Source organism: Esox lucius, chromosome 16, assembly GCF_011004845.1.
Source record: "Esox lucius isolate fEsoLuc1 chromosome 16, fEsoLuc1.pri, whole genome shotgun sequence".
NCBI classification, from domain to species: Eukaryota; Metazoa; Chordata; class Actinopteri; order Esociformes; family Esocidae; genus Esox; species Esox lucius.
Window position 1 is genome coordinate 25,736,573 of NC_047584.1, and position 20,222 is coordinate 25,756,794.

At 45.6% G+C, this 20,222-nt stretch overlaps 2 protein-coding genes across 4 annotated transcripts; one reads left to right on the forward strand and one right to left on the reverse strand.

Annotated features, from left to right (window-relative positions):
- Nucleotides 1-461: 461 nt before the first annotated feature.
- ttf2 (transcription termination factor, RNA polymerase II) lies at nt 462-11,685 on the reverse strand. 2 transcript variants are annotated; one of them, XM_010880305.4, is made up of 23 exons: nt 11,572-11,685; nt 11,098-11,212; nt 10,098-10,184; nt 9,729-9,798; nt 8,604-9,590; nt 8,348-8,468; nt 8,081-8,257; nt 7,630-7,787; nt 7,332-7,413; nt 7,088-7,219; nt 6,821-6,971; nt 6,628-6,733; nt 6,356-6,540; nt 4,794-4,947; nt 3,743-3,834; nt 3,559-3,638; nt 2,486-2,625; nt 2,140-2,313; nt 1,975-2,033; nt 1,535-1,688; nt 1,347-1,429; nt 1,191-1,265; nt 462-1,059 (listed from the first exon to the last, which is right to left on the reverse strand). In XM_010880305.4, the coding sequence occupies exons 1-23, from the start codon at nt 11,597-11,599 to the stop codon at nt 915-917; spliced, it is 3,555 nt and encodes a 1,184-aa protein (XP_010878607.2). In that variant the 5' UTR covers nt 11,600-11,685; the 3' UTR covers nt 462-914. The 2 variants fall into 2 exon arrangements, with proteins under 2 accessions (XP_010878607.2, XP_010878608.2); XM_010880306.4 differs by having other exon boundaries at nt 915-1,059; nt 7,630-7,784.
- A 103-nt stretch (nt 11,686-11,788) lies between these two features.
- On the forward strand, nt 11,789-20,200 carry cenpj (centromere protein J). Of its 2 annotated transcripts, none has more exons than XM_020055122.2 (18): nt 11,789-11,892; nt 12,507-12,927; nt 13,380-13,506; nt 13,999-14,196; nt 14,293-14,458; nt 14,583-14,688; nt 14,841-15,536; nt 15,669-16,488; nt 16,589-16,721; nt 17,143-17,308; nt 17,402-17,683; nt 17,796-17,880; nt 17,981-18,102; nt 18,267-18,320; nt 18,470-18,610; nt 18,705-18,789; nt 19,137-19,257; nt 19,687-20,200. In XM_020055122.2, exons 2-18 carry the CDS (start codon nt 12,529-12,531, stop codon nt 19,877-19,879), a joined length of 3,894 nt encoding a protein of 1,297 aa, XP_019910681.2. In that variant the 5' UTR covers nt 11,789-11,892; nt 12,507-12,528; the 3' UTR covers nt 19,880-20,200. The 2 variants fall into 2 exon arrangements, with proteins under 2 accessions (XP_019910681.2, XP_012993453.3); XM_013137999.3 differs by having other exon boundaries at nt 17,796-17,874.
- Nucleotides 20,201-20,222: the final 22 nt, after the last annotated feature.

Here is a 20,222-nt window from a genome sequence, read left to right on the forward strand (position 1 = left end):
AAGGAAAATAATTTCTTCACAGAAGTCCCAGACTTCCCCTCCCATTAGGTGTCGATGTAAAGATGATCCTCAAGGATTTTGTCCATGCTATTCAGATGTCACTACAATGTGACTGATCTATGCTTTAACTTATATGAAAAGTTAGGCCAAATGTTACACCTGAACTAATTAATGCTTGCCTGAACAAACATTTTATTTTACTGCAACCCCACAGTTGATATCCAGATAATGGCACATACAATGCCGATCTCATCAATTATTTAATTAGTTCAGGACTAATTAAATAACCATGGAGATATTCCAACAACCTTGATTTTAAGTCCAACAGTAGGATACTTATTTATACTACTGTATGTTTTCATATGAATTTAATCTGCCAAAAAAATATTTAGAAAAAATGCATTGGGCATTCTCACTGAATGATAAAACATTTTAGCAATTTGATGTAGTGAATAATTTTATTTTACTATTTAAAAATGACACTATGACAGCAAAATAAAGTATTAACACAAAATTATAAAAAAAAAAAATCAGGACAATGACCCACTGGATCCAGCATAGACACAGAAGACAAGGCGACATAACCATCAAGTAACAGACAGTGTTTCTCATTACACATGCAACACAGTATGGAAAACATGTCCTGGCAACACTTAATAGGCCTCAGGCACTAAGAAATGCCACCGGATGGTATTCAAGACCCGTTCAGCATCGGAGTGCCAACTACATCAGCCATACTGTGTGACAATGGAAAAACAGTCCTCAGAACACCAGCGAGCGAAACATCTGCCAGAGTCATACACAGCAAGCCATACGGTGAATGTGAGCCAATAATTCACTGTGACATAGATCTGGCAAACAATAGATTTCCTGGGGTTGGACACCGTTAACACCTTGGTCCCGTCCCCTAGTTGTCAGACACCAAAAATGACCCTGAGGTCAGCCAGGGAGAGCTTGGTGAAGGATGCTCCTGTCCCAGAGAGCACCTTCTGTGCCAGCTCCTTCTTCCGCTCCTGCAAGGTGGAGATCTTATCTTCCACTGTGCCCTCGCAAACAAACCTGCCGGGAGAAGGATGGGTCACACACACAATCCATCACATCAGCATTCATCTTTGCTCAGTGGTTTTGTAGTCGTCACCCAGATGTACTCCTGTCCTGTCTGAGCTGTGGTCAGTGGAGCGTGTATCTACCTGTGGATGGTGACATCCCGAAGCTGGCCCACCCTGTAGATGCGATCACAGGCCTGGTCCTCCAAAGCTGGGTTCCTGTCAGAAAAACAGCCAGTAAAAATCCCAAAAGAACGCTCAGATGCTGATGGGAGGTGTGTGTTTCTCTTTGTGTCTTACCAGTGCATGTCCATGAGAAAGAGGTGATTTCCTCCAATCAGGTTAATGCCCACACCTCCAGCACACAAAGACACAAGCATCACCTAGACAATCCAAACAGAAGGCCGCTGTGTAAATTAAATGCCATTACACTGGATTTAAAGCCTACAGGTGGACCACAGTGCTGGTGTTTTTTGGCTATAGGTGACCTGTGGCCCCTTGGGGTTGGTGTTGAACTCCTCCACCAGGTCCATGCGACGCTTGGGGTTGACCGTGCCGTCGATGACCGCGAAGCTCAGGCCCATTCTCCTCAGATGAACGGCCACGACATGAAGCATGCTGGTCCACTGGGACACGATAACACTGGCGGACAGACACTCAAATGACTATTACAGCGTGAAAAAGGATTCACGACACATTCTATAACCGGTAGTCTGGATTTATTTTTTAAACCTTAACAATATTGGTAAATATGTTATTTTGAATAAATGTACTAAATATGATTGTAACGTGTAGATGCCTCCTCAGGCATCTTTAAGATGAATAGACTACCTTTATATCGTGCTGGATAAAAGCGACTGCTAAATTTCAACTGATTTACTTACTTTACTAAATAACTAGTCTAAATTAGCCAAATGTAAGGTTTTACCTTTTCTGAGCTTCGCTATTCTGCCGTATCTCCTTCAGCTTTTTGAGAATGGCAGCAATCTGACACAAGAATGTGAAGCAGTGAATAAAAAGGGTACTAGATAATGAACAGGACAACCCTACAAACACAGACACATTCAAGTCTACAGGCGGCAGTAGATGTCACCTTTGTGCTCTCATGGGTGTCCTCAAAGAGATCGGAGGCAAATCGGCTCCCGTTCAGGGACACCGTTGCTTTGGGGTCGGGACCCGAGGTGTCTGCAGACAGGCACAAGGCGTTGAGCTGCTCCTCCAGGGAGAGGGTGATTCCGTCCCCCTGCAACTCTGAAGAATCCAGGGTCTTTAAAGAAGAGACAAACAGAACCCAGGACACACAGTAAGACTCATAACTGACTCAGAGACTACGGAGCATGACACAGTAAGAACTGACACCCATAAATAAGAGCAGCAGGTCAAACAGATGAAACCCTCATAGACCCCAAAGTTCATGGAGAGCAGCACAGCTTGGTTACCTTCTTTAACAGAGAGAGGTGGCAGCAACACTGCCGGAGTCGGAGCAGCAGAGACAGGATGTGAACAGCACTGGTGGGGCCCTGGGACTGCTGGGAGGAGAACCCGGGGTCTGGCTGGGACACACCGAACTCACGGGCCACTGAGGGGATACACACAGACACACACGCAAGTTTGTACAGCTACCCTCATGGGGACCAGAAAATTTAAATTGCATGCTCCCTTGCCCTAAACTTAACCCTAACCCTAAGTTTGACCCTAAACCTAAACCCTGAGCCGGAAATTGATTTTTGCCTCACGGGGACCGGCAAAAGGTCCCAATTAGGTCAATTTTTTCTGGTTTTACTATACTCATTGGGACATTTGGTCCCCATTCGTTCAGTAAGACCTAACGCACACACGCACCAAACATTTCTTAACTCTTTAAGAGATGAAACTCTTCCACTTCAGTGATATTTAGCTTCACTACCAACAGTTTGCATTTCAGGATGAACAGAAGGTATTTGGATGCCCAAATCAACTACAGCAGCCTGATATTAATCCAAAAGAAAAGCTTTGTTTAATTGTTTTGATTTAAAAATCAATATTTTGATTGGAATGACTCATTTCACTGTGTCTGAACAAAACCCAAACTAAAAGAAAATTGTTTATACATTCTAAAAGCTAAACAGTTTCTGAGATACAGTGCCAAGCTAGAAGGGGTTTTAATTTCCCACCCATTTAGTCACTTCTCTATCATATTTTAGGTTAGTTCTGCCTACATGCAGCTATAATGTCCGAAGGTCTTCCTCTTCTTAAGCAACAGCCAAATTGCATAGATGCTGGTAATTTGGGCATCGATGAGTTTCGTATTCCAATCCTTACAAATAAGTTAATTTTTATTTGCTTAGAATTTTTTAGGCTGAATAATTTAAATTAACTGAAGTTATTATATACATTTCCATTACTTCTTGAATTTGATAATCAACCCGAACTTTTCCTGGCCTGGAAAACTACATTTTCAAATTCCATAAATGTTCACAAACCTTTTCTCTAACAAATAATTAAAAAAATATAAAGCAGTTTAACCTCTTACCTTTGTCAAATGGATTAGAGTTATCTCCCTTTTTACCACTGTCTCCTTCATGTCTCTTTAGATAGTTCTGGAGAGTGGACCTAGACATAGTGGAGAGAAAATGTGAACTCAGTCGATCACAAGCCCTAGTGCAATCACCACACAACCCAGTAGTTCCAGATACTAAGTCAGACATGGATTTTACCTGGACCGTGCAAACACCACATCGTAAACAGACTGTTCATCTACAGACAGCTTCAAGCGATGCACCTCAGATGTCCTCTCAGGCAGATTCACCTGGAAAGAAAATGGAGGAAATCAACTAAGCTGAAAATATATGTGCTACAGTCTGTGTGTGTGTGTACAGTGGATATAAAAAGTCTACTGTTAAAAACCCTGTTAAAATGGCAGGTTTTTGTGATGTAAAAGAATGAGACGACAATAAATCATGTCAGAACTTTTTCCACTTGTAATGTGCACACCCTCTTATAACTGGGGACATGGCTGTGTTCAGAATTAACCAATCCCATTCAAACTCATGTTAAATAGAAGTAATTACACACCTGCCATCATTTAAAGTGACTCTGATTAATCACAAATAAAGATCAGTATTTTATCAGTTGCATCTAAGAGCAAAAGCCATGGTCTGCAGAGAGCTTCCAAAGCATCAGAGGGATCTCATTGTTGAAAGATGTCAGTAAGGAGAAGGGTACAAAATAATTTACAAAGCATTAGATATATCATGGAACACAGTGAAGACAGTCATCATCAAGTTGAGAAAATATGGCACAACAGAGACATTACCAAGAACTGGACCAAGAAAAGACGAGACGAAAACTGGTCAGGGAGGCTTCCAAGAGGCCTACAGCAACATTAAAGGAACTGTAGGAATTTCTGGCAAGCACTGGATGTGTGCTTCAAAAGGTATGTTTGCCACAAAAACAGCACTCCACATCACCCAAAGAACACCATACCCACAGTGAAGGAGGGTGGTGGCAGCATCATGCTTTGGGGCTCTTTTTCTTCAGCTGGAACCGGCGCCTTACTCAGGGTGGAGGGAATTATGAACAGTTCCAAATACCAGGCAATTTTGCCACAAAACCTTCAGGTGTCCGTTAGAAAGCTGAAGAGGAATGAGTAGACTTTCTATATTCACTGTATGTCTGTGTGTGTATGTGAATGTGTGTGTGGCTAACGTCTGTTTGTATCTGTCTGTGTGTGTGTCTGTCTGTGTCTTGTGTGTGTGTGTCATGTACCAGGGGTTTCCCAGTGGAGTCCATCTGGTCCTTGGTGCGTCGGAGCAGCAGGGTTCTGGTCAGGATATTGAGCCTCTCCCCTCCTCTGTTAGAGCCGTTGTCCACCTGGCTTTTCCACAGTTTGTACTCATCAAACGGAGCACAGCGCAGAAACCTGACAAACAGACACGTTACACTGTGGAGGATCTATATTCTGATTGGACATGTACAATAGGGCAGGGCTGGCCAGCTGAACCCCCACCCCAGGCAGCACCATATCTAACATAAAATAAAATGGTCATCAACTGTTTAACACATTTTGTATGCATTTAATCCCTATTCACTCTGATTCAATTATTAGAGATAAGGCACTTGAACTGAATATCAAATAATAATTATTTATTTTAACAGAGTGTTTCAGCTAGATTGAGAGCAAAACTCCTGTTTTTCCAGTTTATTGAAGCCTTTTATCCCCCCGTTTGATTTGCTTCATTTTGGTTGCCTACATGATTCTCCTGTCTTTTCACTTGACAAAAGTCAGTTATCGTCACCTACATTGATAGATACTCAATGTCATTCACAAATGGCTAATTAGCTGTTGATAAAAGAGGATTTGTTCAGAACAGACAAAAACGTTGCTGGCTACAAACTTCTGTAGCAACGGGAAGCCTAAAATGAAAGTGTTTACTGTTGTGATGGCCAAACATGGCTTCATTAGCGTTATTTTAGCAGCAGGATATTATGCTGGCAGCACTCAGATTTTCATTATCACAAAAAAAACTAATTTCTGAAATGTATAAGGCCATATAGTTAACAATCCTAGTATTTAAAAAAAACAACAGACAAGAACAACATTGGAACGGACATTAAACATTAAATGACAGACTAGATAGACAGACTAGATTGTTAACTATATCGCCTAATATAATTCAACGATGGATTTTATTTTTGAAAAGAAAATCTGAGTTAGCGCTGCTAGCATAATATCCTTCTGCTAGAAGAACGGCCATTACTAGTTTACTGTTATATTGCAACTATTTCTGGTGGATGTTTTAGTATTTCTTCAGGATAGTCAAACGCTTCGTTGGCCACACGATTCTCTCATCTTTTCACTTGATGTAAAAGGCAGTTATTGTCACCTATATTGATACAGTAGTTATTGTATCAATGTCATTTACGAATGGCTTATAAGCCGTTAATACGGCCAGTGGCAAAAGCCTCCACCAATTTGTGGTGGAGGTAAAATGTAATAAGAAACATTACTCAGTGTAACACGATAGTTCAAACTTAATGATATTAATGCACAACAATATTATATAATGTCAATATGCAATACTGGCACGCAATAAGCTCTGTGGCATAGTGGTTAAAGACACAGCCTTTCATGTGGGCGACCTGGGCTCGAATCTCGAGAGGGCAGCCACGATCAACGCTTTCTATTGCGGGCCGGCCGAACTAGGCTTGCCTGGTTTCTTGTTTACATTCCCTTTTGTTTGAAGAAAAACATAAAACTCAGGAAAGGTCACATCCACAACCCCATTGTCGGGTCTATGTTATAAAGAGTTATGTACGAATGTCCTTACTTGAGCAAGGAATACATATCCAGCAGGTTGTTCTGGATGGGGGTCCCGGTAACAGCCCACCGGGCCTTGGCCCTCAGCTTACACACAGCCATGGAGGTCTGCACCTTAGGGTTCTTGATGTTGTGGGCCTCGTCCAGCACCACGCGGGCCCACTCCACCCGCATCAGGGGATGCAGGCCCGACGGCTGGGGGAGGGAGGTGATATCAGAACCCTGAACACATTTCACATGGTTCACCTGTGTGTGTGTGTGTGTGTGTGTGTGTCTATTCACCACATCCTCAGAGTCTTTGCTGGGTATCTCCGCATCCTCCTTCTGGACAGGGACCTCCTTGGAGACCAGGCTGTAGGTGGTCACCACCACATCATGCTCAGCCAGCCTATCACAGAAAAAGACTTAGGTCTCCAAGGTTATAGAAGTGTGTTAAAGTCAAAGAGACAGGGGAGTGTGTGTGTGTGTGTATTACACTTTGGCACTCTTCTGGCGGTTGGGCCCATGGTACAGGTAGACAGTGAGACGACTGCTCTTGACGTGTCTCTCAATCTCCTTCTTCCAGTGATGCACCAGAGAGGCAGGGCAGATAATCAGAGTACCCTGAGACACCACCAAGCTAGAGTCTGCAACATCCAAGGGCATAGGAAATATATAAAAGGATTATTTTGTAAGATTATAAGACTTAAGTCAAGCATGGCCAATTGAGTTATTTATATGAGAAGATGCATTTTGATATGACCATCTTTGGAGAGCCAGACGGACAGTTTAGGGTCTCTCTCTTCCTCCTTCTCCTCTTCCTCCTTTCTCTTCTTCTTCTGGGCCAATATAAGAGCGATCATGGTGAGGGTCTTTCCCAGGCCCATGTCATCAGCTGAGGATTGGAGGAAAAACGTTCGCACATCTTGTGAATGTTTCCAAAAGAATGTGTCTTTCAACACGTTCCAAAACCACTGGTACTACTGCAACATCCAAAGAGATGTTACCTAGGATTCCTCCACAGGGGTTCTGGGTCTCTCTCCACAGCAGCCAAGCCAGTCCTCTTCTCTGGTGGGCCAGTAGAGGTACCTGACCAATTACAATAATCTCATTAGGTTAGGGTTTCATACCCACAGACACTACAGTAACAATTAGAGTCAATTTGATATCCATTCCAGTCAATTCAAAAGGTGAACCAAAATTGAATTTAAATTCCAATATTTTGTCACTGAAATGCATCGAAGAGAACTGGAAAATAAGTGTATTTCCCAAAGTGAGACCAACCCGGGTGTGTAGAAGTCTCACCTTGATGCCTTTGGGGTCTAAAACCTCAGTGTCTGGGTCGGGGCATGACTCCAGGGAGCTGTGGAGGTGGTTGATGGCCTCTGAAGTGGCGTTCTTCACCGCTAGCAGACGGTTCTCCGTCATCCTGCCTCCATAGAACGCCTGGTTCTGGAGGTCTGCTGGACAAAGACGGACAGGGGGGAGTTACTAAGCGAAAATGGACATCTGACTACTGACGAGACAAAGGAACAAATGAGAAATGTCATGTTCAGAAACTGAATTTTTAAGAAATAGTCAGCAATGGGAAATCCAAAAGATGGGGCCAACAGTCTGGTAGTCCAAGCACACATCAACCACTGAAACCGGCTGGTCAATCCCGGTCTGAACCCTCCCCGTTTCCTCCCTCCTCCCAATGTCCATCGACTTTTCCAACATCGGACAAACATAGAGCGTGCGTGACCCTGTTCTGCACCTCCATAACTGGGTGTGTAACCCTGGCTGAGCTGCAACCCCAGTGAGTTAGCAGCGGCCTGGTGCTGGGGGGGTGGGGGAGCGACAGGCAGGAGGACAGCTCCCCCTGGGCGGCTGAACGGGTTGGTCTGACTTGGGGCGGCTGTCGTCGTGACATTATCCTCACCACAAAGGGGCTCTGAAAACAGACCGTCCCAAAACACAACGGTTGATCTCCTTACAATGACACTGCAGTCTGCAAAAGTCTAGTATCAAGCTAGGGTTTTACCTGGCTCAGTGGAAGTAGTGAGACACAAAGACTCCAGTGCATCCTCTAGCTCTTTGACTTGACTCTTCAACCTCTCTCCTTTATCAGGCAAAGCAGAGACATTCACCGCAGACAGTGTGGCCTGAGGGGAAGGAAGACTTCCCATTTACACCAAGTTACACAGTTTAAAAATAAACTCTTAATACTTTACACTGAGCGTGTTCAGACCAGTCATTAACACACACGTAAATGGCTGTATTTCCATGCACGCACGCACCTTCTTCTGTCTGAGCTGGGCCGTGAGCTGGTTGTGCCGGGCTCTGGGGTCCTCCTGCTGACTTTTGACCCGAGAAGCAGTCTGGAACCCTGGGAAGGAGGTCAGGGTTTTCTGGACTGGGGCCATTGCTGGAGAAGTTGTCTTTGTACCTGGCAGCATCGACACAAACTGGACATCATCATCATCATCATCATCATCATCACTGGGCTTGGCTCGATGGGACTCGCCCTGGTTCGGATGTGATGAAGCAGATGTTTTGTCTGTCCCCTTATCATGTTTGGATGTTGTGGAAACTGGCATAGCTGGTTCGTCACACTGTGGGATTAGAGTTTTGGTCGTCTTTGTGCTCTTAGGTAGCTGGGTGTCATTAGAAGTAATGCCAATTACATCTGACAAGCTGCTCGTCTTCCCTGGGATAGTCTTTTTCCCAGCATGCTTTTCAGAATCCCTGAGGCCATTGTTTGGTGGTTCCTGTGAGAAGTCCGCATGACGACTCTTCGAGGCTTTGTGTGTGTCTTCTGCATCCTGGGGCTTGGGGCTGGAGTTTCTGCTTCTCTCAGCCTGCCCGTGGACCTCTTTGCTTGAGGTTTTGTCTTTCATCTCCTTGGCAGTCTTTACCTTCTCCTCAGGTGACGATTCAGCACTTTTCTCATTCTCCTCATCCGAGACTCTCTTCTTTACCTTCATCCCTGTTGGAAGCGGTTTGTCTCTCCAACATTCCGAGGGACTAGACTTCTCCCTCTCCTCCTCTACAGCTCGGCCATGTTCTCCTTCTTTACCTCCACTCTTGTCACATCTTTCATTGCCTCCTTTCTCTTTCCTTCCTTCCCCCTCAACCACTCGCCTCTCTCCATCTTGTAGTCTCCTCCACTCGGAGGTCTGGTCTTTCTTGCCAGAGGCCTTGAAGGGGTTTCTCTCTGGGGGCAGGCAGGAGGACTGAAGCTGTAGCTGTCTGTCAGACAACGGGCTGCGTTTCTCTGTGTGTGGCTGGAAGAGTGGAGCAGTAGCAACATATTTATAATGGTCAGATTTAACAAATGTTTGCTATTCATTTAATAAGTTATGAAGAAGGGCCTGGCGCTGTATACCAAATGTTCAGCATTACCAGGAGATAGAGGTGCTTACCGCAGTCCAGGGAATATTACCACACCACCTCTGACCTGCTTTCTTTCCCGAAACACACCGGTAGTACAACCTGTAAAGAGAATACACACCAACAGTAGACCACAGCTATTGTTACAGCAGCAATGACAAATTCTCCCCCAGAGACAGAATCAGATTCTGGCCCTTACCTTGAGATCAGCACTTCACACGGTATGATTATATTTTTGTTCACTATAGACGCGCATATTAGAGCAATAGGATAGTTACTGAGATTATAAGGGTTATCCACACAATTAGAGCAGCAAAATGCTGATGGATGATGGCAGGGCTATCATCCATCATTCAAAGCAACCTGTTTAGAATAAATGAAACATGCACATATTTACAGACCTGTAGCCCTGCTGCTGCTGACTGAGAATGAGACTCTGGAGTTCTACCATGGAATCCTCATGATTCAGGCAATGGGAGGATGGGATACTGAAGACAGCCATTAACAGATCAGTCATATTACAGTATATTACAGTGTTGCTTAGGTATGGTATTATTTATTAGATGTCTTTAGAGAATGCCACCATCCAATATCTTTTGCGATGTACACTTGACAGCCATTTAAGGTAAAGAAGTAACACCCATCTAGTACTGAGTCGAATCCACTTTTGCATCCAGAACTGTCTGAATTACTGCATTTACTCTACAAGGTGTCAAACATTTTATAGGGATGTTGATAAATGGACTGTTGCTCCACATTGGAAAGTGGTGGATTCATGCTGCGAACAGCCCCATTCCATTTCATCCCAAAGGTGCTTGAGAAGGTTGTATTTGGCCACTCAAGTTAACTAAACTCTCAGTCATGTTCCTGGAATCACTTTGAGACATTACCTGTCTGGCTAAAAGTACAGTACACTACTGAAAGTAAATGAAATATTTGCAAGGGACCTAATGTGTTTTAGGAAAACACCACACCACTCCCAGCCTGTCCCGTTGACACCAGGCAGGACATGGTCCACCTCCTGACAGTCATTAGCATGACACAACAGAAACTAGGACTTGTCAGACCTGGCAAATATTTATCACTGTTGTCCAGTATTGTTGATTTCTGTCTTTGCATCTTTTGCTGATAAGAGGGGAACCTGATGTCAGTTCGGCACACACCACTGCACTGAAGAATTATTTGCTTATTTTTGGCCTGCCTGTTAGGTTTCATGATTCTTGCCACCATTCCCTTTCGACCTCTCTAAACAACAAGCTCTTATCCACATTACTGGATTTTTTTCACAGCACTGCAATTAAACGCTAGGCACTGTCATGTGTCAGTAGGTCAGGGTGGGTGTCTTCATGACAGGTGTACAGAAAACAGCATGCATCAATGAACTGACATGAGAGCACTTACTTAGCCACTTGGGTGAAATCACAGGGAGTAGCTTTTTGACGGTCCCCACACACGTAGAAGCTTTTACCATTATTTGGCCCTTCTTTCACTCCTGTCTTTAGCATGCATGTGCTGCCTGGTTAGTGTGTACAAGTTAACAGATCATCAAAAACACGCGTAACACAATTTACACTAAAACTCCTGCTTGTCTTACTTCAACAGCCTTGTTATTATAAGTACTGATATTATTATCATTATTATTTGACAATTGGCTCACATTATATCTCCCAATACAAGACTGAAAGAGATAAGGGAACATAACTGAGCTATGTTCAATTGAATAGGCTATGTTCCTAACCGGCTAAATTGCCTGACTAGCTAGCAAAGCATGCAAGCTAGCATGAGTTTCAGAAAAGCACATATTTTCTTCAGGCAGAGAATAACAACATAATACTACACTTGGATGTTGCCTAGGGAAAAATCATAAATATTTACCATGGATTTTGCATAATATTATTTCCATTATTCCAAAAAATATATATATTCAGGTAGATGCTAAATGTGTTCAAAGTAATAGACAGGCGAAATGGTTTTGAACCTTTCAAAACGTGTGATCGACCAATCGGAATATAATAAGAAAACAACTTCCGGATTAGACAGTTCATAAACTTTAGCTACTACATTAACAACAATGCAATGCGCTTTACTATTCTCTCTCGCGGGCTTTGTTTTGTTATGGCGCTACACTTCGAAACTCCCGTTTCTTGTGTGTCTTTAAAATACGAAGATACGTGGACTCGTCGCATGTAAAACAAGGTACCTTATATATGTAACGTATGTATTTGTCATTGTAAGCCCAAATGACAACTTTTATATAGCTTGCCTACAATGATCAAACAGTGTTGCAAGTTTTCTGGCTAACTAGTCTAATATATACTATCGATAGGAATAACTCCCTAGGCGTTGTCAGTGCAGTGTGGCCGGGAATAGGCTACACTACTGTACTGTGTTGAAGCTGCTGTGTTCAGCAAATATATATAAATATATGTTAAGTTATTTTCGGGTACAACTCAGAATCTACATTTAATTGTTGTCAAATTAAATGGAAAAGTGGAAATGCAAGACACTACTTGTACGTACAGTACTCTACAGTGCCGAGCTGTTGCTAACAACAGTCCTTTAAACTGTAATTTTCTGTTTCTAAAGCTTCACACCGTGTATGTGACATGCATTGTTACCAACTAAAATATTCGCGTTCTGTACGACTGGTCCCCATGTATTGGTGCGCATTTTGTATGGAAATGTGCGCACTCATTAATGTAAGCCGCACAGAAAAAGAGCATCTGCTAAACGACCTAAATGTTACTTAAATATGGCACCCTTTGACCTGACTTTTGACCTGTCTCTAAATCTGCATTTGTCCTGGATAGGCCCTGTCTGGAGAATATTGTCATGTCATCTCCAGCTGGGTTGCAGGCTCCGCAGTCCCAAACAAACTTCCTGGCCAAATGGATACCGAGCAGCTCCCGGGCTGGGGTAATCCTGAACCCGTCCCCGGACCTGGCTGAATCTCTTCGACACAGCCCAATCTGGGGGTCCCGGGGTGTGGACGACTCCTTTGCCTCCCAGTTCGTTCCCCTCCCTGTGTCCAGTAGCAGCAGTTGCATCAGTGTCAGTTCCCTCGTCCATGATGCATACTCCAGGGAAGAATGTATCCAACAGAACCAGCAGCCAGGGGATATGACTGTGTCTGACAGACAGTTTGGGTCGACTTTACCTCCCGAGATGGACAGTGTTGCGAAGTTGGTTGGACAGTCTCAGGACTTACCTCTGATGCTCAAACTCCAGCAGGTAAGAAACCCGTATTCAATGGCTTCTTCAAATACTATTATTACTGTTAAAAAATGGCATGTTAATGCCAGGTAGATGGGCCACTATATCTACTGTTGGATAACAGGAACACAAGTAAAATGTAAAATATACTCAGTTAGTCAAACCAAAACAAAATTACCTTCAAAAGACTGATAAAACTCATGGCATTTATGACACTACAAAGACTGCGATGAAAAAAACACACAATCTACACACTTTACACAGATTTATTTAACATTTGTTCAGGTCTAATATTTTTCAGTGTTTTGTTATTTGTGATCACCAGGAAGAGTAGATTCTGCTTTGGCAGGAACTAATGGGGATTATTCGTACTGTATTTTCTGTGTTTCAGCTGAGGCAGTGATCATCAAAGTTTGTGCTTTGTTTCAGCCGAAGCTGTGATTATTCATTCTGTATCTACTGTGTTTCAGCTGAGGCAGTGGCAGCAACACATGCAGGAACAACTGAAAGCGCACCAGTTGGAGGAGCTGATCCGTCTCCAGGAGGAACAGCAGAGGCTCCTGGGCATGGTGAATGTTGCCCAGCAGAATGACACAGGTACTGAAAACGCACACTATTTTTAGTGTCGGGAAATTTGTCAATAAAGATACATTTTTATATTGTCTACTGATATTGTAACAATATTATTTTTTTAATAGTTTGCTGTATTTGTGTGCTTGTGTCAATTTTTTTTAAAAATGGGAACCAATTTTTCAGCTCTTTTACTTCCTTGACTAATCAAAATGTTCTCATGTCTCTCTTGTTTGTCTTCAGCAAGTAGTGTTTGCAACATTGAGTAGTGTTTGCAACATTGAGTAGTGCAGTATTGAGTCGCAAAAACATATATTGAATCATGAAAATCCAGAGGTTTGCAGTTCATATCGTATCAGCACATTAGAATCATGTTGATATCGTGTCATGAAGTTCCTGGCAGTTCCCAGCCCAACTGTTAATTTTGTGTTATTACTCAGCAGGGTGGATAAAGTAGGTATATTCAATAAAATGTGTAATCTATGATTTTTTTTAAAAAGATGTTGCAATTTCCCACAGATTCCATGGAGACCTCCACAATGGCTGGGGCGGACTCAGGAGAGGGCACTCTGTTAGACGGCTGCCCGCTCTCTGACACACCCCACGCAGGCCAGAGCTACCCTATAGGCCCCCCACAGGAGCCTGCGTCTTCCCAAATCTGGAGACGGGTGCCCACGTTCCAGCCTCCAAGTAGCAAGGACCAGGATGAAACACTGGGTAGGACAAGCCGTCAGAAGAAGCCTGAAGTAATTTCAAAAAGAAACAAAACACTTTCTTTTAAAATCATAAGTGACTTCAACTCTGTCATAATAGGGACAGATGCCTGGAGCAGTCCATATGAACATCATCAGCTGAGTAGGGATGTCAGTGGGGATGATGAGTTGGATGAAGTCAATTCATCCCCCCATTTTGCTCCCGCTGTGACTGGAGATGGCCAAGCATGCAGAGTATATAACACGGAACCAGACTCAGAGGACAGGTAAATCCTTATTTTCATATTTTGAGGCTGAGACATTTAAACATGTTGTATTTCTATATTGTTAGTCAACAGATGGGGCAGAATGTGAAATAACTGATTTGACTGTGTGGTCCTGTGTTTTCAGGCCCATTAAACCAGGGATAGGGGGTCAGAAGCAGACGTTTGAGGAGCTCCTGGAGGAACAGCTGAGACTAGAGGCACAGAGACTGAAGAGCGCCCAACAGTGCCAGGTCAGTGGCCCACCTTATTGTCAGTAGATTAAATATAGGCTGTGGATCGAAGAGGAAGGTAGCCAACACCAAAGGACACATTTGACAGCTAATGGTCTTTAGAGATACTCTTCAGTTTGTAAGCATGCAAAAATGTCACTTCACCCCAATAGGGCCCAGAGGCAGCAGATGTAGCCAGCCCAAGAGCAAATAGTAAACGAGCCTTCCTGAGGCGAGGGGAGGGCCTCTCCAGATTCACTAACAAAAGCCAAGCCCCTCCGCTCAACAGGGGGAGACCCCAAAAAGATCCCAAACCCCAGGCCAAAGTCAGCACCCGTTGGGTCTCAGAACCCAAGCCACTTCAGAGGGTCAGCCAACGCCCCCCCGTTCAACGCAAGACTGCCGTGGTCAACAAGGAGAACAGACCCAGAGACGCTTCCTCATCCCCCGCGGACAATAGCAGACCCGAGAGCAAAGCACGAGTGAAACCCAGAGTCCTGGGCAGTCACCACGGACAGAATATGGAGACGCCTGGCTGTCTGAGACCAAACACAGCGATTATTAACAGCCTGGCTGGGTCTTCTCCACCCGGAAGTGGAACTCCTGGGGCTGTGACTAAACCGTTTGGGCCTGAGGTGAAGACTGGAGCCCTGGCGAGGAACGGAAGTGGTCCGTTGAGCCCGGATGGGTCAGTGGAGGGCAAACGGGCCATGGTTCCGGAGTATTCCCTTGAGCTGTCGTTCCAGCAGAAGCTGCGGCGTTGGGACTGTGAGCGTCAGAAGGAGAGTGTGGAGCTGGGGGAGTTTGAGCTGCTAGAGCAGGCAGCTGAGGAACTCTCCTTCTCCTCTAACTCATCCTTCGTCATGAAGGTGTGTCATTTATCTTTCAACTCTCTTTTAAATGAATGGTTTTAAAAATCTGGGCTCCGCTATGAAGCCCGTGAATGTATAGAACATGTTCCCGCTGTTGCATAAACCATACGTGTACATGTGAACATACAGGTGCTACAACTGGACCAGCAGAACCCCATTAAAGGCAGCAAGGGGTACCAGCCACGCCGCCTCTCCTCCACTCCCATTAAGTCTTCTAAGCCCTCACCACCTGAGGGGGGCACCGGCTCGTCTGAATCTTCAGCAGTCTCCACAGCGAGGGCAAAGGAGGTCGCAATGTGGGAAAACGGCCGAGCCATTGTGGAAGAGGAGGAAGATGAATTGAGTGGCAGCAAACCACGCGAGGACATCTCTGACATCTCATTTCACAGCGGTTCCGAATCTGAGGAATGCAAGGAGATCGCCACACCGTCGTACCTAACTACATTTCCCAGCAGCCTCTGGGAAAACCCACACCCCGCATCCACCCCTCCGTACGACAAGAGGTCGTACCAGGACAGAGCGGGCCGTTCAGGCCCTGCAGAGGAGGGCGCGGAGAGTGACCTTGATGACTCCACCCTATTGGAGGAGAGAGAAGAAGGGGGCCGCGACGGTCAGTTGGTATTTGATGACGATGACACCTGGAATGACCTTGAGGAGGCTGGCAGCATAGTTAAGGCCAACAGCCGAACAAGAGGTGACGCCACGGGTAAAAGCCGCACTCCCACAACACTGGCCGATGGCGGCTCACCCCCGGAGAGGATGCTAAAAAGAAAGGTGGCTGTGGCCAATAGGGCGGAGCTGGACAGGGCGTCGGTTATCACACCAGCCAACCAGGAGCCAGATCCACCTCCGCCCGCCTCCCAGCTCATGGCCAGGCTGTTTCCCTCGCTGAAGCCAAAGGGCCCTTCCCCTCCTCAACCAGAGCCTGGGAAGGTGGAAGAGGCCCCGGGTAAGGAACCAGCTCACTCACCACTGAACCGGTGGGAAACCGTACCCGACCCGGGCCTGGTGTGACCGTGATACGTTTTGGTTGTCTTTTTTGTGTCCAGGCCAACAGCAGCAGTCCAGGCAGCTGAGGGAGAGGCTGGTGGAGATGGAGCTGGAGATAGAACGATTCAGGACGGAGAACGCCGCCCTGGCCCGACTCAGACGGGAGAACGAGAAGACCCAAGAGAACCTCGGGTAACGTCTCGTCCAAATGAGGGTTTTTCTGTCATTCGGTGGTTTGGTGCAAGGCATTGTTAAAAGAAAATGTACTTAATGATCTGTGTTTCGGATCGATATGGGGTTAACAAAGTGTCTGTTAACTCATCAGATTTTAGTATTGTTTTAATGATACTTCCTTACCATAATTAACCACCACGGTATGAACCCCGAGAACAGCCGGTAACTATAATAATAACTTCATTACCTCTTCAGACAGTTCAAGTTGTACTTTGTCCTCATTGATATGCACAACACTTGGATATCACAAACACGTCGCCACAGGTGTTACTCATCCATGTGAAGTGCAAAACTACCAGCCAATATACTGCGTGATCATTTTCCAAGTCGATTGGCCGGCCCTTTTAAAGTGTCCGACATTGATGTTGTTGCCTCACAGGAAGGAGAGGGCAGAGTTTGAGCAGCGGAAGGCAGAGGAGCTGGCAAAGATCGAGGAGCTCAAGAGGGAGGAAACCAAGAAGCTGCAGAAGGAACGCAAAGTGTTCGAGAAGCACGCCTCCGCGGCCAGGGCCATACCGGACAAGAAGGAGCGTGACGAGATCCAGGTGTGGACGGAGACGCAAAGACCTGTTTATTTGGCGTACACGTTTTGACGAGGTGGTGTAACCCCTAATGAACCTGGCGCCCCTCTCCCTCAGGCCCTGAAGCAACAGCTGAGTTCCTTGCAGGAGGAGCTGAAGCGGAGAGAGAGCCGATGGTCCACCACGCACAGCCGCCTCCGGCAGCAGATAGACACCCTGAGCTCCGAAAACGGCGCCCTGAGAGACGAGGTCCGCGCACTGGAGAAACTACGCCTCAGCGCCTGGAGGACGACCGGGACGGACTACGGCCGAGAGAAAGACCGGAGGGAGAGAGAAAAGGAGGGACCCAAGCCGTCGGACAGCAGCGTTGCCTTCGGAGACGGGGGCCTCAAGTCAACAGTGAGTTCACGGATGAACTGCTGCCCCCGTGTCGATGTTCCACGTGTGGTGGACGTGTCTGTGCTGCGCAGGCCGACCCTGATGCAGTGTCTGTGTGTGTCTGTGTGTTCAGAGCCCCGAAACGGCGAGGAACCGCGCGTCACCCAGCGGCAGCTCGTCCAGAAGCAGCCCTCCTGAACCCAGCCGCACAGGTCAAGGTGCTAGGAGCTGACCCACGCCGAGCCTGATGTTAACTACGCTCTCAAAGGGAGTTGAATGGGGACATTTTTTCTGACCAATCTGTATCACCGCTAACAGGCGCCACCAAAGGCATCCTGAAGAGGTCCGACCCAGGGACCGGGCCCACTCAAAGTCACCGCTCGGAGGGACAACTGGCGTCTTTGAGCAGGAGCCAGGACCAGCCTCCTCATCTGTCCCCTGTGAGTTTGGACATGAGCCACTTCCTCAGTGACATTCCTCTACCTGCTGTGTACCAATATAATTACCCATTAAAGAGTGTTTATTTATTTATTACGGTTTATACGCTGTGCATCCTGTCGTCGAGTACCACTGTGTTTCAGTGTAGACGTACTGTCACACACAGGTCAAAGGTCAACAAGATGCGAGTCAGGAGGTCTTTACCCATCCTGATGGAAAGGTGAGTAGTTTCCTGGGGTGACTTTTGTCCATAATGAGCTGTTTTAATGGATTTGTGTAGCGTTTTGTCACATTTAGGTCATTTGGCAGACACAGTTGACTGGTGACTTAGTTTTTCAACCACTGGGGGGGTGTATGTTCCTGTCTCAGGTGGAGACCATCCTGCCCTGTGGAGGGAGACGCATTGTGTTTCCCAACGGGACCAGGAAGGAGGTGTCTGCAGACGGACTGACAGCCAAGGTCACCTTCTTCAACGGGGACATCAAGCAGGTCATGGCTGACCAGAGAGTGGTGAGTCATTGGCTATGACTACCCCCCCCCAAACATAATACACCGTTCTGACGTCTTATGTGCCAGGGTCTCAAAGTACTGGGTTCTCTTTCAGATCTACTACTACGCTGAAGCCCAGACCACTCACACCACCTATCCAGACGGCATGGAGGTTCTGCAGTTCCCCAACAACCAGACTGGTAAAACTGGGTTGTGTTTATTCAACAGCAAACTATTTTACTGTGCACCAATGTGATTGGTGTACAGTCAGCCAACCTAGGCAAAGCTTTTATTGAAAATACTTCAGCCTTCATCCAGAAGACGTTCTGTTAAAAATGACTGGGGGACTAAGCAGGACACCGTGTCGACGCTAAGGTCACTCTGCGCCCAGATATTGTAGCGGTAACTTATCAACGTCATCAATGAAGCACCAACGGCACACCATGTCTTTTTGGCGTTTGAGAGGCCCGGCTTTCTGTGCCCCAAGTCAAACTTGTTCCCTCCTTCATCCTCTGCTCTGACCCGAAATCCAAACTTTCTTTGACAGAAAAACACTTCCCTGATGGCCGTAAGGAGATCACGTTCCCTGACCAGACCATCAAGAACCTGTATCCTGATGGAAGGGAGGAGAGTGTGCTCACTGATGGGACCATCATTCAAGTTAACCTGTAAGCCCATTGATCACACCTCTTTATGTCACCTACACTCCTCTAGCATGTCTGATAACGGCTATTGATGAACAGTTCCACACCTGGTTTCATTAAGGATTTAAATAAGCTATTAGGCACCACAGGTTGTGGTATTCGCCAATCAGCATTTCGAAGGACCTGGTTTATAATATAAACTCCACTGAATAAAACAGGTTACATAATGTTTTAGGGAAGTTTCAGACTTATTCCATGGAGGGTCAAGTGTCTGCTGGTTTATTTTTTCCTTTTAATTGGTGTCCAGTTAAGACCTAGACATGGTGAGGAGCATTCTCAACTAATTAGTTACCTTAATTTTCTACCAGGTACAGGGTAGGAGCGAAAACCTGGTTTAACTGTCCCTTGAAGTGCATTTCCTGTAACTTTTACCGATTACCTGCGCTCCTCCAGGGACGGAAGTAAGGAGATCCAGTTCAACACAGGCCAGAAGGAGATCCACACTGCTGACTACAAGAGGAGAGAATACCCAGATGGCACTGTGAAGACTGTCTATACAGACGGCAGACAGGAGACCAGTTACCCCACCGGACGCCTCCGGGTCAAAGACAAAGATGGCAATGTAGTCATAGACAACAGGCCGTAGCACTCTTCATGTAACGTACCGTGGCCACATCTCTGTTGGGGTGAGAGGTTGTGTGAGTTTGACAAATGTTAAATGTGTGTTTTGTGTGAGTTGAATGCACTGTAGTGTCTGTTGGTTGTAAATGTATTATATTTATTTTCTTAGCTGATTGTAAATTTTTTGTGAAATACATTCTCATCACTGTGTGCATCCCATGGAGTGCAGTAAGAGACATTAAAGCAGGTTTAAATAAACTCTTTAATATTTCTGTATTCATACAGACACCACTTGTAAAATATTGAAAAAAATAAAGTGCTTAGCCTTTAAGACTTCCAACTTAAATAGCATTCGGCTCAAAACCAAC

Coding starts and splice junctions, on each gene's coding strand:
- ttf2 (XM_010880305.4), bottom strand. CDS start 11,599: ATGGAAATAATATTATGCAAAATCCATG. Junction 11,213..11,571: donor AATATTATGCAAAATCCATG/GTAAATATTTAT, acceptor CACACTAACCAG/GCAGCACATGCATGCTAAAG. Junction 8,469..8,603: donor CCCAGCTCAGACAGAAGAAG/GTGCGTGCGTGC, acceptor CCTTCCCCTCAG/GCCACACTGTCTGCGGTGAA.
- cenpj (XM_020055122.2), top strand. CDS start 12,529: ATGTCATCTCCAGCTGGGTTGCAGGCTCCGCAGTCCCAAACAAACTTC. Junction 16,489..16,588: donor GAAGGTGGAAGAGGCCCCGG/GTAAGGAACCAG, acceptor TTTTGTGTCCAG/GCCAACAGCAGCAGTCCAGG. Junction 18,321..18,469: donor TTACCCATCCTGATGGAAAG/GTGAGTAGTTTC, acceptor TTCCTGTCTCAG/GTGGAGACCATCCTGCCCTG.